A 20,668-nucleotide genomic window follows, 5' to 3' on the forward strand; every position below is an offset into this window, starting at 1 on the left:
TAATTGATTCGTTTCAGCTCTTGTTTTGTTTGGATTGACCACTAGGGGGCATTACAAGAAATAGGTGTGCCATTACACAAATCAGAATATATATCAGATATTGGTTTGTCCAGTCTTTACAAAATGTGCAGGATATGTTTCATAACAAGGTTGAACCACATGTATAAAACTATTTTGAAATCATACAAACACGTGCATGGGAATGGTGCAAATTTGACCAGAAGTCAATGACAGTTTTTCTCAACATCACCAAACTAGGTGGATATTTTTATTTAAGCTGTTGAAGCTTTCATCTTCCATCGGTCTGTGCTGGTTTGAACCCTGGAATCATTGCTTGTGGGTATGTTTTCATTTTGTCTTTCAGTCGAGGAAGTTAAGACCTGGACATTATCCCTGAGGGCACACTACTCAAGGTTGATAACACTGAAACAGAGTGGGAGTGGGAACGAACCCTCGACAGTGGCTCCTCAGGGTCATGGATTTCATGAAACAATATACTGTTCACCATCTATGTAAGACCACTGTGATTTATACAGTCTATGATACACACTACAGACTGCAAACATACGTATTTGACTTACTATTATTTTCATTCATTGTGTTCTTCTCTATGTTTTTCATATATTTCTCATTTAAAATATACTTTATTTTTTTGTTTTTTACAGTGAACAATTTTCTAGTAAAGTTAAACTCACTATGCACCATCTACAGTGCAAGTACAATATACAGTACTATTAAATAAATACATACTGTGCATGTAATGGTGAGGTGCATCACTGACTTTTGTATATATTGCCTTTATGCAAAGAACTATAGAAATTAATTTAGTAGGAAATGTGACTATGAGTTATACAATGTTTAAATACTGAGGTATGTTTTCATGAGTTATATAAAAATGATTACATGAACTGAACTAATAACCAAACTAATAATGTATATCCAAGGGGTTGACCCTTGACCCTCAGAACGGTTAGAAACATGTTTTGACTGGAGTAAAAGTTGAATCATTTTTTGGTGTTATTTATGATGATGTATATGTATTATCCAAAAAGGGACAAATAAACCTTTTTTTTATTTTTTTTTTTTAAATCTAATCTAAGCATAGGAAAAACTTCACAGATTTCACACATTACGTCTCTGTAATAAGCTTTCATTCTGTAACACCATCAGAGTTCTAACATATGAAATTTGTATTCTAATGTTTCTGGACAAACAAAATTAAACATTTACCAAAATAATACATTGTACATCTATTTAATCCTTCAAATAAACAGTGCAAAACATTCATCTTTGATTACTTTTAAATGCAGATTAATGAAAAAGGTATAACAGTAATTTTTGGTCTCGAACTATAATTTTAACTTGTGGAGTGTAATAAACCATCTATCAGCTTTAAATGTTTCTTGTTTTCAGAAAATAAATCTCTTATATATTCCTATAACACAAAAATGATGCAATGCTGGTGCTTCTTTTGAGGCTAAGTAGTACTTTGCTTGGCAGAGTAGGTATTATGAGGGGTGCCAGGAATCTTCACCACTACTAGAGTATGGAAAGTTTACAGTGCCAGTTCAATTTATTATTCCTTTTTTAGTGCATAACATAACATAATAATCTCACCTACACTCCATGACACACCATAACAATGGTTAGGGTCATCTTTCCAGCCTTTTGCAAGGAAATATAAGTGCTCGTCCATTTCTCCAGTGGACATCATTGTGCTGGCTGCTAAATGTCATTGTGCTCATTGTAGCTGAAGGAGAGGCTAGGGGTGAATAAAAATGGTTTATTTTCTACAGAAAGAAGCAGTCTTTATGGTCAGTGTTGGGAAATGTTGCTTCACTGGGTTAGTACTTCAGTTTACTTTTCACTTTTGAAATTCACGTAATGTGCCACTGTTCCTAAATCATTCAAAAACCAGCATAATAAACTAGAATATCGTGATGATGTATTGTTACTTAGAATCTATTCACACATGTGTATCATCTATTTGTAATTATAGAAAGTTTGATGTGTAAATCGCCTCTTCCTACAGCGTGCTGCCTCTCTTCCTCCTCCCCGTGTTCTGTCATTGGTCTTTACGAATTCCAAATGTCAACATGGAGCTAACTGAATTGATTACAATGATTACAACCAGATTGCATTTTGAGCTGACAAATGAAAATGAATGTGCAAAGGAATATGTCAGGGGTGATTTATTATGGATTGCACATAATGTGAAATCCGTGATGTGATGTTGGGTTTTGTGTACGGGGCTTTGACGGTGTGTTGCGCTGACATTTTCAATGAACGAGCGACAAGGTTTTAACAGCTACGAAGGCAGATGTACAGTACATTTGATCTATGTATTTATGAGTTTTATACATAATATTACTGGAGACATTTTGAAATGGCAGTAAAAGTGTTAGTTGTTCAGTATGATTTAAAAGATAAAAACACCTTAAAAACAAAGAAAGTCCAATGTTCAGATCCCATTGAACTCCAGCATCAGAAAGCTGTGGTGTGACGGTGTTTGAAGGATCATTTTTGCTAAAATCTAAAATGCCTCCATGTAGAAATTCACTAAAGGTGTATCCTTAAAGCGATTGGCTAATATGTAGTACATGTAACATCAATTGTAGGAGGTATTACTTTAGCAGTTGGTTCCACAACTGGTTTATTAGACTACAACTTGGATTTTTTTGGAGTTTTGGCTAATCACTTTCTATGAGTTATGATAACATTTTAGTCACCAAAGTCATTTCTGAGATCAACATTGTGACAAAGTCCACCTGTGTAAGAAACAAGCAGTCAGATCATCACAGCTGCTGGTCTACTTATACTGTAGAGGACAAGACAACTGTCCTTTACAAATCGGTGAAACTCTCTACAGCAAACGAAATAACACGTTTCTTTCTTTTTTCCAACTCCATTGAGGTTTTTACAAAGAAGTGCCTCAATACTGTGATTCAACTATAATCAATGCAGATTGGATTTCAGCATCATATTCGAGAAAAGCCTTTAATCTACTCTCCAATTTGTGCATTAGAGTTGTATTACCACTGACATTTTCCATCAAATTATATAATATGTGCCCAGAAAAACACTTTCCAGCAGCTCTATTGAGAATATCAGGCTGCAGAACTATCAGACAAGGAAGACAACAAATGTCATTATCAGTAATTACTTCCTACTGAAATGTATCCAGTCTAATATTTTCAATATATTACACTCATTAAAACCTTGTCAAACTGAAAGACGGTGTAGTATATAAGATAACAGCTCACACAGCCAACATTAGTAAACATGCTGGCAGATTAATCCACTAGCTGTTGATGGTTCCCCATGCTGTTCCCTTGAAAGTCTTCCATATACTGTGTTGGATGTTAACAGCAAACAGTTTGGGTGATACTTTACCATTTTATGTCATTTTCTGGCAAACTATCTAACCATCATTTGTGTTTCTTGGCCCATTTGACACACACACAAGATCGACTTTCATTTTAGTGAATACTATTATATTATATAGAACCAGTAAACTAAGCAGGCTACTGCTAGTCAATAGGAAATGAATACAGATGATATGCTAGTGTTGCTCTTTACCCTGTATGTTGGAAAAGAGAAGCAGAGGAACAGAGAGAGGAAAAGAGACTGATGTGTTGGTATTTATCACTGTGATCTCTTGGTGAGGGGAAAAAGGTTAGGTTATAAAGGAATACATCACAAAGACACAAGGAGACATAGTAGCCTTTGGCAGGCAGAGGCTAAAATACAACCTCTTCACCAGACCTGTCACTGGCATTGAATCGCACACACACACACACACACACGCACGTACACACACACACGTACACGTACACGCACAGAGAGGTCCAGACCATCCAGTCCTGTTCTGCTGTAATTACTATTCATTTCACCACTGCAACTCTTTATTCCTCTGTTGATGTCTGCTCATATTCTCTCTCTCTCTCCACCTCATGCTTCCCATCATGCTCTGTGCTTCTTTCGCCACCAGTGGCGTAAACCACGTTGCCACGGCAACCAGGACAAATGAGAGACGGAGCCCTGAGGTGGGATGAGGAGAGAGGAAGGGGGGTGGGAACATGCTTGTGTGTGTGTGTGTGTGTGTGTATGTATGTGTGTGTGTGTATGTTTAGATTATGAGTGTGCATGAACGCATGTATGCATTCTGGCGGAGGGGCGTGACTTGCGCAAAAAAACAGATCCATAAACAATAATATGCTTTAATGTTGTGTGCAGTCTGTCTGGGGAAATAAAGGCCAATGAGATGTGACAGATGAACAAGAGACGGCAGCTCATATGAAGACGGAGAGCTGAGCGCCCAGCATACCCAAACACATTTAACTCCGCTGATTTACATTACGTAAAGTGCAATACTGCAATGTTGCAATGATGTCTTGTTGCTACACATTTTGACTGCATGTTCTATTGTTTTTGCATCATTTATGCAGACATGTAGGTGTGTGTGTATGTGTGTGTGTGTGTGTGTATATGTTTTTGTGTGTGTGTTGCCCAGAGCTTTCTCTCCTCCATTTGGTAGTCTCTCTCTGCAGCCCTGGAGAGACACGTGGTAGCCATGTGGCTCCAGCTAATGGACAATTAATGGGCTTGCAAACAGCTCGGCTAGTACCTAAGTGCCTGCAAATAAAGCAGTTTATCATACTCTGTGTGTACACACATACACGCAGATATACATATGCAAACACGCATGCAAGTATACACACCAGCCCCCCCAACCCCCCCTTCTCACACACACACACACACACACACACACACACACACACACACACACACACACACACACACACACACACACACACACACACACACACACACACACACACACACACACACACACCTTGAAACACGCCCAAGGCTTATCACAGTGTGCACACAGACTGCTCAGCTTTAGTAAACACTCATCTGACCAGAGATTGTCTGCTGCTGACGGAGTGTATTTGCAGCTGTGTGTTTGACATGGAGATACTGACCTGGTGTATAAGGAATGACAGGAAGTCGATAATGCCTAAATAGATCTTAAAATGTGTATAGAATGAATCTTACTTACAGGAAGTGTGTGAATACTTCAACATTAAATCCTTAGGGGGACTCAAATATGAAAGTCATTGTTTATTATTTATATATCATGTAAAATTGATTTGCAATTTTACATTTAACTGATAGTAAACAGGCACATAATGGGCCCCATTTTAACTATCTATAGCGGATGGAGTGAAGCGCGTGGTGCAAGTGTCTTTGGGGCGTGTCCAAATCCACTTTTGCTATTTTAACAGCGGAAAAATGGTTAATGTGCCAGGGCGCATGGTCCAAAAGGGTTGGACTTAAGTCCCCTCATTAATCATAGGCGTGTTTTGGGCGTAACATGCGGTAAACCAATCAGAGTGTCATCTCCCATCCCCTTTAAAAGCCAGGAGCGCTGTCACTTTGGCGGATTGCTATTATAACGGCGCATTTGTCAAGCAATGTGTTTCAAGAATAAAACCTTACTTTTGCTGAAAAGTAAATTATAATTGACCAGTCTGGTGAGTGTAGACGTGTGTGTGGTTATACTGTAGCAGCCTGGTGTCATCAGCTGATTTAATAAACAATGAGCGGCTGTGCGTAATGGCACTGTGCTCTGTGAAGCATCTCAGAGGCTGCAGATTTATCAACTTATCAGTCCTACAGTATAAACAGCTATAGATAACAGACACTGTAAGAATCACCCACATTCATTAACAGATTAATACAGATGTTTTAACCACAGATGTTCAGTTGATTTTCTTGTTGATAAAATCACTAAGTGGCAGCAGAGTGTCTTTCGGTGCAAGTGCATTTGCTATTTAGACAACGCGGGCGCAGGGGGAGAAAAATAACAACTGCGTCAGGGGGAAACTAACAAAGACACATCCACTGTGCGCCGACCGCAAGATGGGGCCTAATGTCTCACGAATGTGTTTTTGCTGGAGCTGCATGAATATATTGCAAGCACAGCTCCTGCACATTTGTGCAAACTATAAAGGTAGGATAATTAGCAATAATTAGCACACTAATTAACATGCAGCTGAGGCTGATGTGGATGCCATCAGTTTTGCAGGTATTTGCACATAAAGCAAAATAGTGGTCATATTGAATTTTGATCACTTTGACTAGTGGTGCTAGAAAAAAAGTGAGGGGGTGACCTACTGTACGTCAGTGGACCTCACCCTCTGGAGAGCATGAATGTGTGTATAGATTTGATTAATTGGTCTAATCCATCCGATAGGTACATGAAATGTTTCTGTGTGTGAGAAACTAAATAATCTCAACTCAGAAATTTCAGTCACATCTTTGAGTCTTCATCAGCAAATGTATACAATTTCTTTCATGTGACAAACACTCAGCCAGGCCCTTCCATTCAGTTCAGTAAAATGGACACAAAGTGACAGAAGAGGGAGGAGAGGTCTGCATCACTAACTTGGTGAGATCAGCCTGCTGCTGGAGTTGCTCCTGCACTTTGCGGCAAACCTCGCCGGCGGTGTCGTAGACTTTGCCGACCTTAGTGAAGAGGGCTGCGATCTTGTCGCTGCGGAGAAAGCCAGCTGCCCGTCTCTTCAGCAGGTGAAACAGGCAGGCCTCGATGGCAGCTGGAGAGGAAGGAGCAAGAGATTAATGGAGATGAGAGGTAAAAAATAGAGGATAAATAGAAGAGATATAAAGGCTGGAAGTTTAGGAGCTTACTCAAAAACTTCAAAATAGAGGATGAGACAGAGATAGTTAAAATCAGTGAGTGAGTGAAACACCTATTACTCTCTTCAATGAAGAAATGAGGAGGATGGTATCTTCCCATAACGGATAAGAGTAACTAATTCAACACACTGCAACTAAAGAAGACATGTGCAAGTGAATGAAGAAAACATCAACACTTAAAAAAAAAAAATATGCTGACTATTAAAAAAAAGCTGCAAATACGTAAAACTGTGGTAAATTATCACATTCATCAATTTGACAACACATACCGGTATGTGGCATAAAGAAATGTGTCTGTATACAAATGTTGCGCTGTAGCAACTAATGGTTGCTTTAAGACAATTAAATTATTAAATGGCACAATTAAAGATATTCAGTTAACTCACATAAGACAGGGAGAAGTGGCAGATTTTAACAGTTAGTATGGACTAATAGAGTAACAGTTTCAGCTCTAACATATAGTTGTTATTATTTCTGACCTCATGTAATGCTGTGATGCTACTGCCTCATGACTCACTTAAAGGTGCAGTGTGTAGATGATGGGAAAATACAAATGTCTTATTCATTTTATGTCTCTATAACCAGTAATACTAATGTCTTATATTCATTGATCGTACTTTTAAGGTGTTTAGAATGATTAGCGTGACTATTTTTATGACATGTAATAAAGATAGGTGCCTGTCCTACACTCTTGCTTTTAAAGGATTAACAGAGTAAAGGCCACAAGTTAAAAGGTTAAGAAGCAGTAAATTTCCAAGCCTGTGTTTGTGAACTGTTTTGACTAAGAGTATGTGAAGGTCGCGGAGAGAAGGAACGGGAGGGTCCAGAGAAGAAACAGCCCAGCACCTGGTGCCCTGATAACATTGTTTACAAGAATGATTTGATTTGATTTAGTGACATGTAGCAGAGCGGACTTTGCAGAAATGGAATATAATATTCATCAGTATGTTTTCAATTGTGTATAATCACCTGAAAATAAGAATATAAAATAAGAGTTTTTGTTACTTTAGAATGAGCCCTTTATATCTACATATGGAGCGAGTCCTCTTCCACAGACCCCCTCCCAACACCCCTACCACCCCATAACATATCTTTGTCACTGACAACTGAACAAACAGCATCTGCTGAGGAAGACCATGAGATGTGAATGAAAGCCATGGAAAAAAAGGTGAGGGTGTAGAGTATGAAATGTGTCATTTGTATGTAAATGAACACAGTGTCCTCTACATTAGACCAGACTGTATCTACACAAAAGTCGACTCCTCTTTTCATTCAAACTCCAGGCTTTCTCAAGAGTTCTGCTAATGGATTTGTGTGTAGAGATAATGTAATCAGTCAACACTTTCCTCTGCAAGAGATGACGGCCATTTAACAAACCAGAACCAACACATTCAACTGAAATGTGATTTTTGAAACGTGAGATGCAATTGCTGACCGCCAACATCACCTTTAAATATTTAGAGGTCTGGTGGTAGTAACCTGTGTACAGCTGCTCCCTCAGCATGCCCTTTACACTGCAGGTACTTGTGTTGTCCATTCATTACCGATAAAGAAAGGATCTTATAAAACTTTAATGATCTGTGGGGGGATATTGGCTCTCAGCAGCGGTGATAGAAATCTGCAGGAAAAATGGTGGGCTGTAAAATTAGCCCACCTGACAATTTCTTTACAGCAACAGAATGTAAGTGTGAGACTAGAAAGTAACACTTTGAGGAAATCTGGATTATGTAACTCATGAGAAAAAGCCAAACAAAGTGATTTTGTAAAAAATAAAAAAGAGCTTCATCACGACTTATGTGTACAGAAGGTGCAGAGCTGTTTTTAAGTCTTTTGGATCAAATTCAAGTCAAGTCTTGAGCACTTGAGACGATGTAAAGCATGATAAAGAGAGTGATTCCCGAAAGAACTTTTAGCAACATATTTGTTATATATCTGCAATGATCCTGGTTTGAGTGTGGATGATAACCATACAGCAAAATCGGGGATGATTAAGCAGAAATCAGAAATCAGACTTCATGGCACCTCCTGTGAATATAAGTAAACAGCTGTTACTGGTTTGTTAATCTGATTCTAAATGTGTTTCACTGGATGAACTAATGATCGAATGAATCAAGCTTAAATTTAGCATCATTCATACTTTTACAGTGTATAGGACAGAAAATAATATTAGACTTTGACATTGGTGACTTGTTATTAACATTACAAATATGGCTTCAGATTAATGGCAACATAGGCTCATCTCCACATCATGCATCATCATGCACCTTACGGTAATGTCAGACAGTCTTTCTGCAGTTGACATCAGGTATTATTAAGCTTTAAGCTGTGGGAGCATTTATACAAAAACCTTAGAATACACCAATACACCATTAGAAAAAACAGTAATATTTCACTCTTGTAATAATTAAAAGCAGGACATGAACACATGAGCACATGAATAAGAGCTACATATGGAGGAAAACTGGTTATTTCTTAGATAATGGGTAACTACTAAGCTCCTTGTTTATGTGTACAGACTAATTACTTTTATAATGAAAGGCAAATTTCTCTCATTTGAATTTGAAGCTTTTCTGCGTTTAATTTTGGTGCCAGAGATGCGATTTAAAATGCGCATTAGGTTATGGAGCAACTCTTTCTCTTTACCAAACAACAGATTATGTTTATTTCCAATGACTCCCAAAACGACCTGTATGAGTGTTGTCAGTGCTTACAGTTTACAGACTTAGCCCAAGTCTAAAGTCTACAGCTTTACCATACACACAGAAAATGTGCTATGCAAAAGCACTAATGCATTGTTGCATATCTGCAGGACGTATTGTATGTATGACGGATAAATACACAAAAGTAACCCAGAGAAATATGCAGAAATAAGGCAGAGATGGAGGTAAGCAGTGTCTTTCTAGCTGTGATCCATCCATTAGACGCCTGCCTCCCTCTGTAATTGCTGCATAAATGCTTTGGCCATAATGAGCTTTTTAGGGCTGATGGTAAAAGCAACATTGTGACACGATTACCCAAGTGAATGCAAACAGAGGATTTGCCTCATTCTCATTATGCTGTATGTTTGGAGATGGTTTTTACTGATCAAAGTGCTTTAAAAAAGTTTTAATAAGGTGCATAAACATTAAGGTTTTCTGTAAACCAAAGAGAAGAAGCACATCTGCATTAAGTCATTCATATATCAGTGCTGAGCTTTTGAGGCTGCCTACTCCTGTTTCTCCTGTATGAGGGGATGCTGTGGAATATAATGACCAACAACAACATCATTATGTTATGATGTTGGATTAAAAAAAACTTCTGCTTTATGGGTGTAGTAGTCTTGCTTTTATTACCACTAGCCTTAGAAGAACAGCTGAGAGGCTCGAGATTTCAGCTAAAATGATGCAGCTTTATTCTGACAGATTAACATGTTAACCTATGAAAGAAGTATTGTTGGCATCCATTCATACTTTCGTGGTGCTCTTGGACAGGGAAGTGTGTAATGTGTGTTTGTAGTGAGTGTGAGGTTGAGCAAGTAAAGCGAGCAGCAGAAAACTTTTTTCATTGTCATTTTATATTTTAAATGATTGTTTTACATTTTGTAAAACCTTTATCTCTTTTAAGTTTAATAATGGCCTCATTATTCCTAGTAGTGTAGTAAAATAACAATCTGTATTAATATTCTATTTATACTTTCATTTTTATTATCACCAAAAATCTCCATGCTCATTGAGATATTTAGCGAGCAGTTAGCTCGCTTGTTAGCTCAGAGAGATGTTTCCCTTCTTTAATGAATGAAATGATTTACAATTCCGAGAACAACATTTTAAAGAGGTGCAAACAGCCCAGTTCAGAGAAAATAGAGCTCCTGGGGCCCATTATTACTAATGTCCCAGGTCTCAGTGTGTCAGGAATTAGCTCACAACTACAGTAGCTCTCCAACTAGCACTGTGGGTATTCATTGAGTCACCAAGCATCCAGAGCCACATATTTGGCAAAGACAAGATGTATTTTGCTGTGTCACTTCCTGGTGTGACCCAGCCTTAAAAGATGGGGTCACAAAATGTTAAGTTTGTCTTAAAACTACAGTCAGGCGTCTATATGAACAGTTAAAGTGGTTTTCCTCGCTGTAATTATTCCTCCTGTTCATACTGGCAATTAAAAGATGCTCTTCAAATGTGCCTTGAATGGAAGTGATGGGAGCCAAAATCTACAGTGTGTCCACACAGTCATTTGGCACTTTGGCCCTAAAAAGGCTGTTATGTTGAAAGACATCTACTTAATTTGACTCATTTGGATTCCTGAGACTTCATATTAGCTTCAGATCTACTTTTACTTTTTTACACGTAAGGGCTCCTGTTGGTTGTTTCAAGACAGACTTGAAAAATGGCTAACCTGTCCTTTAAAGCAGCCATTCTCAACCAGTGTACAAGCACCACCTGGTGGGCCATAGAGGCAGTGGTACTGTCAGATGGTTAAATTAAAATTTGAAATTTAGAATTTTTGGTAATTTACAAATCTAGTTATTTTTATATCTTTGTGTTCAAGAATTCAGCTTAAATATCACCACGCCAATAACGACACGTCATCAGGTCAAGACAAATGCGTTGCCACTGTTAGCTAGCTAATGTTCCCTAGGATGCAGTGACACAAAATGGATCCGTTTTCAATTGAAGAAGTAATGTGGGAGACAACCATGCACCATTACAAGTGATATATGACACTGGATACATTAAATCTGGATTCATAATGGCAGGCAGTGATGCTGAGCTGAAAGCACTGTGTGTTTAATGTGGTGAAATCCTGTCAAATGAGGCGCTAAAACCATCAAAACTTCATAAACATTTAAACACAAAGCACCTGGGATGTGTTGGGAAGCCAAAAGAATATCTCTGAAGAAAAAAGACAGACTTCATGAAGTCATCACAACAGTCAAAAGCCACTTTGAAAACTAGTTATAATTTTTGCTACTTGTGTAGCCCGTAGTAAGAAACCCTTCACGATCCCAGAGGAGCTTATCTGCTTAGCCCTGTGGATATGTGCTTTTATTGGAGGAGGCAACTGCAACCAAAATTCAGTCAATACCGCTCTGCAACGACACCATAAGCAGAGGAATTGTTGACATGAGTGATGACATCCAATGCCAACTTGTGGAAATAATAAAGGGGAACTTATACAGCTGGATGAGTGGACTATTGTTAGACAGTAGTCTACATGAGGATGTTTTGCAAAGAGCTTCCTATGAGAACAACGGCAGATATTGTAAAGCACTGTGCCTTGATGATGACTTCACCAAAAAAAAAAAAGAAATCTCGATTGGAAATACTGTCCAGATGTTTGCACAGACAGAGCTGCATCAATTACAGGAATACATTGTGGTGCTGTCAAACAGATCCAAGAGACAGCACCAGATGCCAAGTGGATGCACTGTTTCTTGCATGGGGAGAGTCTCGCAACAAAGCATATGTCAGCAGAAGTTTTACATGTGACTATGAAAATTGTTAACTATATTCAGACACACGCACTCAACTCAAGGTGTTTTGCTGCTCTGTGTAAAAGACTTGATGCAGATCTTTTGCAGTGGCTTTCAAGAGAACATAATGGCCTTTTTGAACTGAGAAAATAAGTGCACACATTTTCTGGAAGGGCAGCACTCCCCCTTGCTGAACATTACACTGATGGTGCAAAACTGGCCAACGTATCAGGTACAATTGACCTGTTAAATCAGCTGCAGTATATCAATGCAAAGCAGTGCTTTTGGTTTCAGATAGAAATGAAGGATCCTTCTTTGGAACAAAAGAGTCAAGGGGTAATGATTTGACATGCTACTCCCAAGTGAAACTTTGGAAGCCTTTCTTCATTTCAACATTTCCAGTGCTATAACTCATCATTTGACTCAGTTGTCACAGACGTTTGAAGACTACTTCCCAGAAGAGTCATGACATGGAAACCTTTGGATTTTTGAGCCACTATCTGTGGATCCAGCTTTGGAAGACATGGCTCTGTCCATTGAACTGATGGGAGTATGTTGACCTTGCTTCATTCTGGATGCTGGCTGCCAGTCAATATCTCTTTCTGTCATAACAGGCAATCAAATTTCTGTTGCCTTCCACCACCACCTATTTATGTAGGTCAGGGGTTTTCAATGTGTCACAAAATCAAAGGCAAGGAACATACTGAAAGCAACTTAGAATGCTACTCTGCATGTCATCCTCTGCCCATCCCACAGTGACTTTATTTCTTTTCTTTTTTTTTCTCAATTCAATTCAGTTTTATTTATATAGCACCAAATCACAGCAAAAGTTATCTTGAGGCATTTCTAGCAAGTCTAGACCAATTCTTTTTCATTTCCCAGAGGCAAGCCCAAGTGTCTCACTGAGGGTAATCAGACTATTTATTTTGGTCATTACAGCTGACAGTGGTATAACACATATTTACAGCCCTTTTTTTTTCTTTTTTTTTGTCATGTTATGGAGGTTTTTTTCTCATTTAAGCAAGCGGTCCTCGGAAAATTTAGAAGTGAACCCTAAGTTACAAAAGGTTGAGAACCTTCGAAGAAACTAGTTTGTACAAAGTTTTGTCAAAAATTGTTGATGCCTTTTCAACATTACCACATCTCCAAGGTGGGTAAAAAAAACCTGCCGTCATAGAAAGGGGCAAGATGCCATGAATTGTAAAAATGGGGATAATAGTGCAAAGTTTTGAATTAGTCCCCCTTAAACCGTTCATGGTGCACTCTATTTATCACTTCCCTTCCCATTCCCAGAAACAATCAACTGAGCCACACTGGCAATGTCTATTGATTCGTTCAACTGAATAGAAAATTGCTCGCAGGAAAACAATCTATCCAGGAGCTGTGACTGAATGTCAATCAAGAGTTCAATTCACTTCAGTTCTCCTCCTCATGGTGTCATTCGAGAGTTACAGCTGTCAATTTATTAGCTGCCTCTGCCCCAAGCATAATGTGGGAAGTTCTTGTGCAATGGTTTGTGGCTTCTTACATTTAGCAATCCGTTGAGCCATCAGTGTTTTCTGGTGTGTTTCTCTCTCATTTGGCAGAAAAATTCTTCTGATCGGCCTTCAAATTTTGGGTGCTCTGTAATCAGATGTCACTTTAGCTTGACTGGCTTCTTGGCAACGGAAGACACTCGACGCATTTTTGTCTCCCATTGCGCGATAAAATCTCAATAAAACAAAACTTGAGATAACTGTCAAATGAGCTAGTTTGGGCTTAGTGTAACTTGACAACATGGACTGACTCAAATATTTCTCCATACTTGACAGCTAGCTGATGAGCCAAGCTAAGCAGCAGCAGAGCCCTGAGTGAAGTGAGTGATTCATAACAGATTGACGTGATGTGTCACTATCATATCAGAGTTTCTACTGGCACAAAGCTAGAGTGGGTGGGAGGAAGGGACACAACATTGGTTATGTACCATAACCCCTGCTTATGGACGTACTTTTTTTATTGCACAGCTTGGAGCAAGTCATTTATAGCTAATTATTGTGCGGGCCCGCTGACTATGGTGCAGACACTAATTTGAGAATCACTGATATAGGTCATGCTGACGCATTTATGCTTGGACAGTATTGCCAATCAGTATTGGTTACTAACTGTGCAGTACCTGTATGTCTATTATGGCATAGAGGTACCACACAGCAATAGACAGAAGTGGTAAGAGTACTTGACTGAAGAGGACTTTGCCAACCATTTCTATTGGAGTCTCCTCTTTAAAGAGCAGCTCTACTGTAAGTACTGCAAATGTGTTTGAAGACTGTTTGGAGTAAAAGTCAATGTCTCATATTGACTTTTTGACTCTCCTGTCAAGCGGACTGGCAGATGAAAAAATCTGCTGGCCAAGCATATTTTTTACCGAACAAAATAATAAATTGCAATTTTGTGTCACATTGACATTAATCTCCTGTATATGTGCTACACAATACTACATAAAGATTTCATAATGCCAAAATGAGCAACATCGGCTAATCCAGACACCAGACTCATTTTAACGTTCTGTACAGTAGCAAAAAACTCAATATGCAAGACAGTTTTGTATATCTTACAGGTTAATCAGGGACGTTTGCCAACAAAAACAGAGAGAGAGAGCAGAAAAATCATCATCATAATAGCCAACATGTTAGTAAATGGTTAGTCTTTTTCACAATGTCACAGACATTTGACATGTTCTAGCAGGAAAAACACAGGTGTGCTACCATTTTGGTGTCACAGTTCCAGGTCCCTGCTAATGCGCATGCTGACTTACTGGAATGGTTTAATGATACTTTAATGGACTTAAGCTGTCCATAACTGTGGAGAAAAATGCTGAATCTGTGTTGTAAGACACTGCTCATAGATTATCTAGACCTGGGTGATTCTTAAGACCCATCATTTTCATAACAGAATGGATACTGTATCTAATGATCCTCTTGAAAGCTGTGCTGTAGAACAGTAACAGAGCACAACAACATTTTTACTGCAGTTTGTGTGGTAGATGTTCCACTGTATTCACCAGAAAAGTGTTTGCTGACTGCTGTTTGGTTGGTTTAACAGAGCTGAACATTTGCTTTAGGGGGCTGATGAGACCAATGAGATTGAACAGACACAGAGGAAACAAGCCATTAAACTGAAACATTAAGGAAAAAGAGGCTAGTAAGCTGTGTAGCATTGCAGAGTTGGGTTCTACAGTAACTGTCCATGTTTTCAGCATCCTGTTCACACTACTACTAGTCGTTTAAATTAAAAATATAGATTAATGCAGATTGATGATGATTTAAGATTCTGAGCTTCAGGTCTTTATTTTAACTGCAATATAAAGCAGTTATACACATATTTAATAGTGTATCTATATGCATGTTTCTCTTAGCAGTGGCCATAAAACTAAGCTATAGCTCACATACACAACCTGTGCTGATGGATTGTAAATAGATACTCAGAGGTTGTGAACTACTGATTACACAACCTGCCTGTAAATCTGTCCAATGTGCCAATGGTGCTGAGACTTTTTTTTCTTCTTTAATTGGCCAATTAAGATGATTCATTTATGTTGTGGGAATTTATCTGCACAGTTACTTTCACTTATCTTTTGTATTTTCATGTTTTGCTTGACTGGGCTTTGAAAGTATTTGCGGTGAGAGTATGGTTTAGAAAATAAAGCATAAAGTGTTAGGGAGTTAGTGTCAGTTGGTTCTGGTGCTGTCTCCACTGAGATCATTTGCAGATCTAATGAAGACAAAGCTAATTAGGCAGCAGCGCTTGTCTCACTTCCTGTCTGTATGTGTCTGAAAATCTTTGGTTTGGTTTGCTGCTGTCTCTTTTAGAAGTACAATGTTCGCATTGTGACCACATTGAACACAACTATAAATGCAGTTGTGTCGTCAATCCGCATATAACAACTATGTCAACGGAAATATGTAATCACACGCGACTGATCCGAACCAGCGAGGCTTCTTCATCCACTTTGAAAAGCAAGGAAAAGTCTTTACAATAGCACAGCTACATTATTGGCCAGCATCTTTTTTTTCGTCTTGTTGTTTTTTTGGACCTGTACAAACGAGAGGAGCATGTGATGAGTAATCAGATTTCAATGTGGACATTGGTGACACATTAACGGGGGTATATGTGAGCGAGGATGAATTTCTGCACCATCTTTGTTTTACATGTTTTGTTGCTTAGTTTGTTCATGACATGTCTGAGTATGTATATAAGATTCAGGATTCACAGTTTTATTTGTGCCATGCTCATGTTTTCAATATGTGTGGTGATATACAGTGTGGCATACCTTAGAGAACGTGCTGAAAGGCTAATGTACAATATTTACTGCTGTAAATAAAATGCACATACATTATGTCAGAGTTACATATAATAATAATATAGAACTGCATGTACGTGTGAGCTATGATTGATGACTTTTAATAACCTTGCTAGCTTCAGGCTGTGCCAACTGACAGACAAACAGAGTGCATGTCTGTGCCTCCAAATAATATGTGACATAACTGTGCATTAATATTTAAGTGTATATGAGGTTACAGCATGTATCTCTGTGTGTGGGTGATTTCCCCAGGTGTTCAAGGGCATGCACTCTACCATGTCAAACTACTTATTATTGTGTTAAATGCAGCAATACCTGATGGTAGATTTGTAGTACTCATTATTTCGGGCGTTAAAAGGGTAAATCCACCCTAAAATATATTGATAGTGATAAAAAAAAAAAAAACTGCTATTGGTGATGTAGATGATACTTTTAGAGGAAGTTTTTTTGGTTGTACATCTTTGTACAGAAAAAAAAAAAAGAAGGATAACGGGCCAAATGTATAAAAGATGAGATGACATCACCCATATTCCCAGCACAGACGGGGAGGAATCCATAATCAGACTTATCTTTCAATAGCCCATAACATAATGTACTGTTCACGTCCCTACACACACAGCTCTGAATGAAGATCTTGGAGCCACGGAAGCTTTGAAAAGAGGATGATTCTTTTTCAAAGCCTTGGAGGAAATACTTTTGGAAGTGATTATGAGTCTCCCCCACTGAAAAGCAAAAATCTCTTTGGGTTATGAAACGGTTTGATTAAGGATTAGAGTTTGACGGGGTCCTCTGCCCCTACAGCTAGATATACCAGCTAATGTACTGTGATTTTATATATTCTCAAAGTTCAACATGTCACGATCAAGACTGTGTAGTCAAAGTATTCAAAATTGATTTATTCTTTTTTTGGAGGCAAATGACATATTTAGTCCAGGCAACAAATCGTCTGTTGAGGTATATTTAAATATACAGTTGAGTCGTCACAAGATTTTTCCAGCACACTGTCTGATATAAATGTACTCTGGGCTATTTTTGTCCATTTCTGACAGTCTCTACCTGTTGGACTGTATGAGTCATGCTGCCACTTCTCTACTAGGTGCAAATAGAGAGAGATAGTGAGGGACATCAGCGATACGACAGCAAGAGTGTCCTGAGAGAGATGGAGTGGATTACAGGGCAAAAAATAACAAGAGAGGAGAGGAGAGATGAAAAACTGAAGAGATTAGAATGATCTTAATGGAGAGAACAGAACACTCTCTCTTTCCTCCTACTTTCTCCTCGAGCTGCCCAACTCCCACAAGGAAATCACAAAGTCTGCAGCCAAACAAGTGACAAAGCAGTGTTTATGCAGCAATTTCTGCAGCCGTTCAGTCTTTAGGGCGGCTTTAAAGAATCTCAGATGAAACTGGCCTGAAAAAAGCCCTGAGGTTCTGGTGTGAAGCGAGCAAAAGTTGAGTCTGTTGTTCAAGATTAAAGATGTTCAGCTGCTGTTGTAACAAAGCAAGAAGCTATGTAATATTTAAAGAAAGAAAGAGCACATTTGTCCTCTACTAAAGTTGAAGTTAGTAATATTTCAGCACACTCAGGAATGTTCTGCTACAACCCTTCTTTGTCTAGTATGACCAGTAGCTTTTGGTGGCTAATGGTAGCCAGTGTCATCAAACTTTAAAAAGGTCTTGTGTAGCTGACATTAACATTAACGTTGTAACTACGGTAAACATCGCCAAGCTATACAAATGTAAATTTTACATGTGTTTTTTGCACTAAGCACCACTATACCGTTGTCACATATAAGCCATTAGTAGGTTTCTTGGCTTTATTTAGCAGTCTGTAATGATTTGGTACTGCTAATGCAAATGCTAACACTAATGCTACTGCTAGCTTGCTAACTAGCTAATCGCCAATTCTGGTAAGAGAGCAACAGCCGTGTTTGATTTGAGATAACACTAACCTGACAAAATTTGTGCACTACTCAAATAAGTACTGTGTACACAGTGTACTACACAAAAGTCTGCTGTGGGCAGGTAGTGTACAGTCTATATCAGAGATTTTACTTTCTGTGGTTGTGGGAAGAAATATTGGTGAAATATGCAAATTTAAGTAGTTCATTTTCTACTGGCATCAAGTAAATAAAATATATGATAGATATAAAACTAAATAAACAGCTTAACCAAATGCAAAAAACAACTGTGATCCTTCCAGAGATGCAGAGTTATGACTGCCAAGAGGCTGCCTTCTCTAAGTTCATATTCCTTTAATACTTCTTTCATTATTTCTGTTTAACGACTGCGCTCGGTTACAAAAAACTAGAGAAGCATATAAATTCTGTGTATACGAGGCTAAATGGAAACATGAATCCTGCCTACATAAAATGAAACACACTGACTACGCTCAAATTATAGCCGCACTCTTCTATCAGTGCCAGTGGAAAATAAGAAATTTAAATTTTATACCCAAAACTGTTGCGAGGTGAAATCAATCAGCCATAGAGAGGAGGCTCATATTTACCAGTTATGAACCAAAGGAGGCAAAAGATGTAAGTTTCTGGGTAGGGCGCTTGCTATAAGTGCCTGAGTTTTGCCTTTAAATTCTTTAAGTGAGCAGGGAGATGTTAGGCTTTTCAATTAAGCAGGAGATGGGTTGTTCTTTTTCTGTTTGCACCTCCCGCTTTGTGAATTCCTTCATAAGAAATCTGCTGGAGCTTTAATTAACAGTCTTACCTGACTCATAAAATCTGCCAGTGATTCAGGCTCTAAAAGAAGCCAGCTTCCGGTATCCGGTGGCTGCTATTAATCAACAGGGATGAGAGCTGAAGAAGCAGCCTGGTTGGTTTGTCGTTGAGTTAAAGTAAAAGCACAACAAACTAAGATGTGTGATGTTAAGAAATCTCAAAAGCTGATATTTGCTTTGTAAAGATGAAACCGGCCCAGCAAGGAAAAGAAAACAGGACTGTTGACAGTGTTGGGCAGGAAGCACTCTTCAGTATGTGCGTGTGTGTGTGTGTGTGAGTGTGTGTGTGTGTGTGTGTGTGAAGAGGATCAGAGTCTCCTGAATCGGCTCGGCAAGATTTAGTGTAAATTAACTCAGTCTCTCGAGGTTTCTGCCTCTCATGCCTTTTTCTGCTCTCTTGTGTGGGATGGGAGGATGTTTCAAGGAAAGAGGAAGGGAGTGAGGGAGGGAGCGGAGATGGTCAAGGGGTCAGCGAGGGTTGGCATGGCGACCGATCTGCATCTGCTTTCGGTTGCTATTGGAAATTAACTGGTGTTTGTGTGCAGATCTTGAGCCGTAGCGGCACCAGTTTAGCCTTGCCTTTATGCACCTTGTTCAGTTGCAACCTTGGCTGCTTTGAGTAGGAGCTGTGATGAAAGCTTTTCAGAGCGAGTGATGCAGTGTCTGCTATGACTAAGACTGCAGTCCTTGAGCTTAGTCGCAGAATACAGTGGCTATAGGAGGGATTGGAGGGTTCAGGGCAGGGCTTAGTAAAATGTAATTATAACTGAGGCGAGTCAGAATGGAAATAAGGCTATTGGGAAAATAGAGAAAGAGAAAGTCAAGCATGATGTAAAATGGAAGAGGAGGAAAGGAGACACGTGGCGAAAGTGGGCATGCAGCGATACCTGTGTTGATCCCCAGGATAAAGGGAGGATTTACCAAGGGCCAGTGTATTACTTACTCAATAACGCTCATTTATCACAGACAAGTCAGATGCACTGGCAGACAAAAACAGTGAGAGATGATACTTGATGGTTCTTTTTTTTTTCCTTCACATTTTCCTTTAATCTTTCAGATGCTTTCTCTTTCAAACACACATGCCTGCAACACACACTTATCTGTTTTTAATGGATATCCTCTTTTTCCACAGGAGAGGTGAACACTCATCTCATCTTCAGGACTTTAATCTCACATAGACAAAGTCCAGCATGTGTGTTTGTGTTCATAACATTATCGCCTCGTGATTCATACCTTATATTTACACCTCTTCCTCCACTCTTTCACGCTTCCTCTGTTCATCTTGTGACTTCAGACACCTCCTCTCTCTGTCCCTGCATTATATCCTCTGCTGTTTTCAAACAGAGCTTCAGTCGAAGATCGTGAAGTGATGAAGACAAAGATGAAGATAAAGCATGTGCAGTGTTCAGCTTCAGAAGTAGAGA

The 20,668-nt window shown here is 38.9% G+C and overlaps 1 protein-coding gene across 1 annotated transcript in view; it reads right to left on the bottom strand.

Moving 5' to 3' along the window:
* sgsm2 (small G protein signaling modulator 2) overlaps positions 1-20,668 on the bottom strand; it is an 85,429-nt gene that overhangs the window by 27,523 nt on the left and 37,238 nt on the right. Inside the window, 1 exon segment of the mRNA XM_062419166.1 lies at positions 6,455-6,623. Coding sequence (XP_062275150.1) covers positions 6,455-6,623 — 169 coding nt within the window.

The sequence above is a fragment of the Scomber scombrus genome, chromosome 5 (genome assembly GCF_963691925.1).
Source record: "Scomber scombrus chromosome 5, fScoSco1.1, whole genome shotgun sequence".
In the NCBI taxonomy this organism is placed as follows: Eukaryota; Metazoa; Chordata; class Actinopteri; order Scombriformes; family Scombridae; genus Scomber; species Scomber scombrus.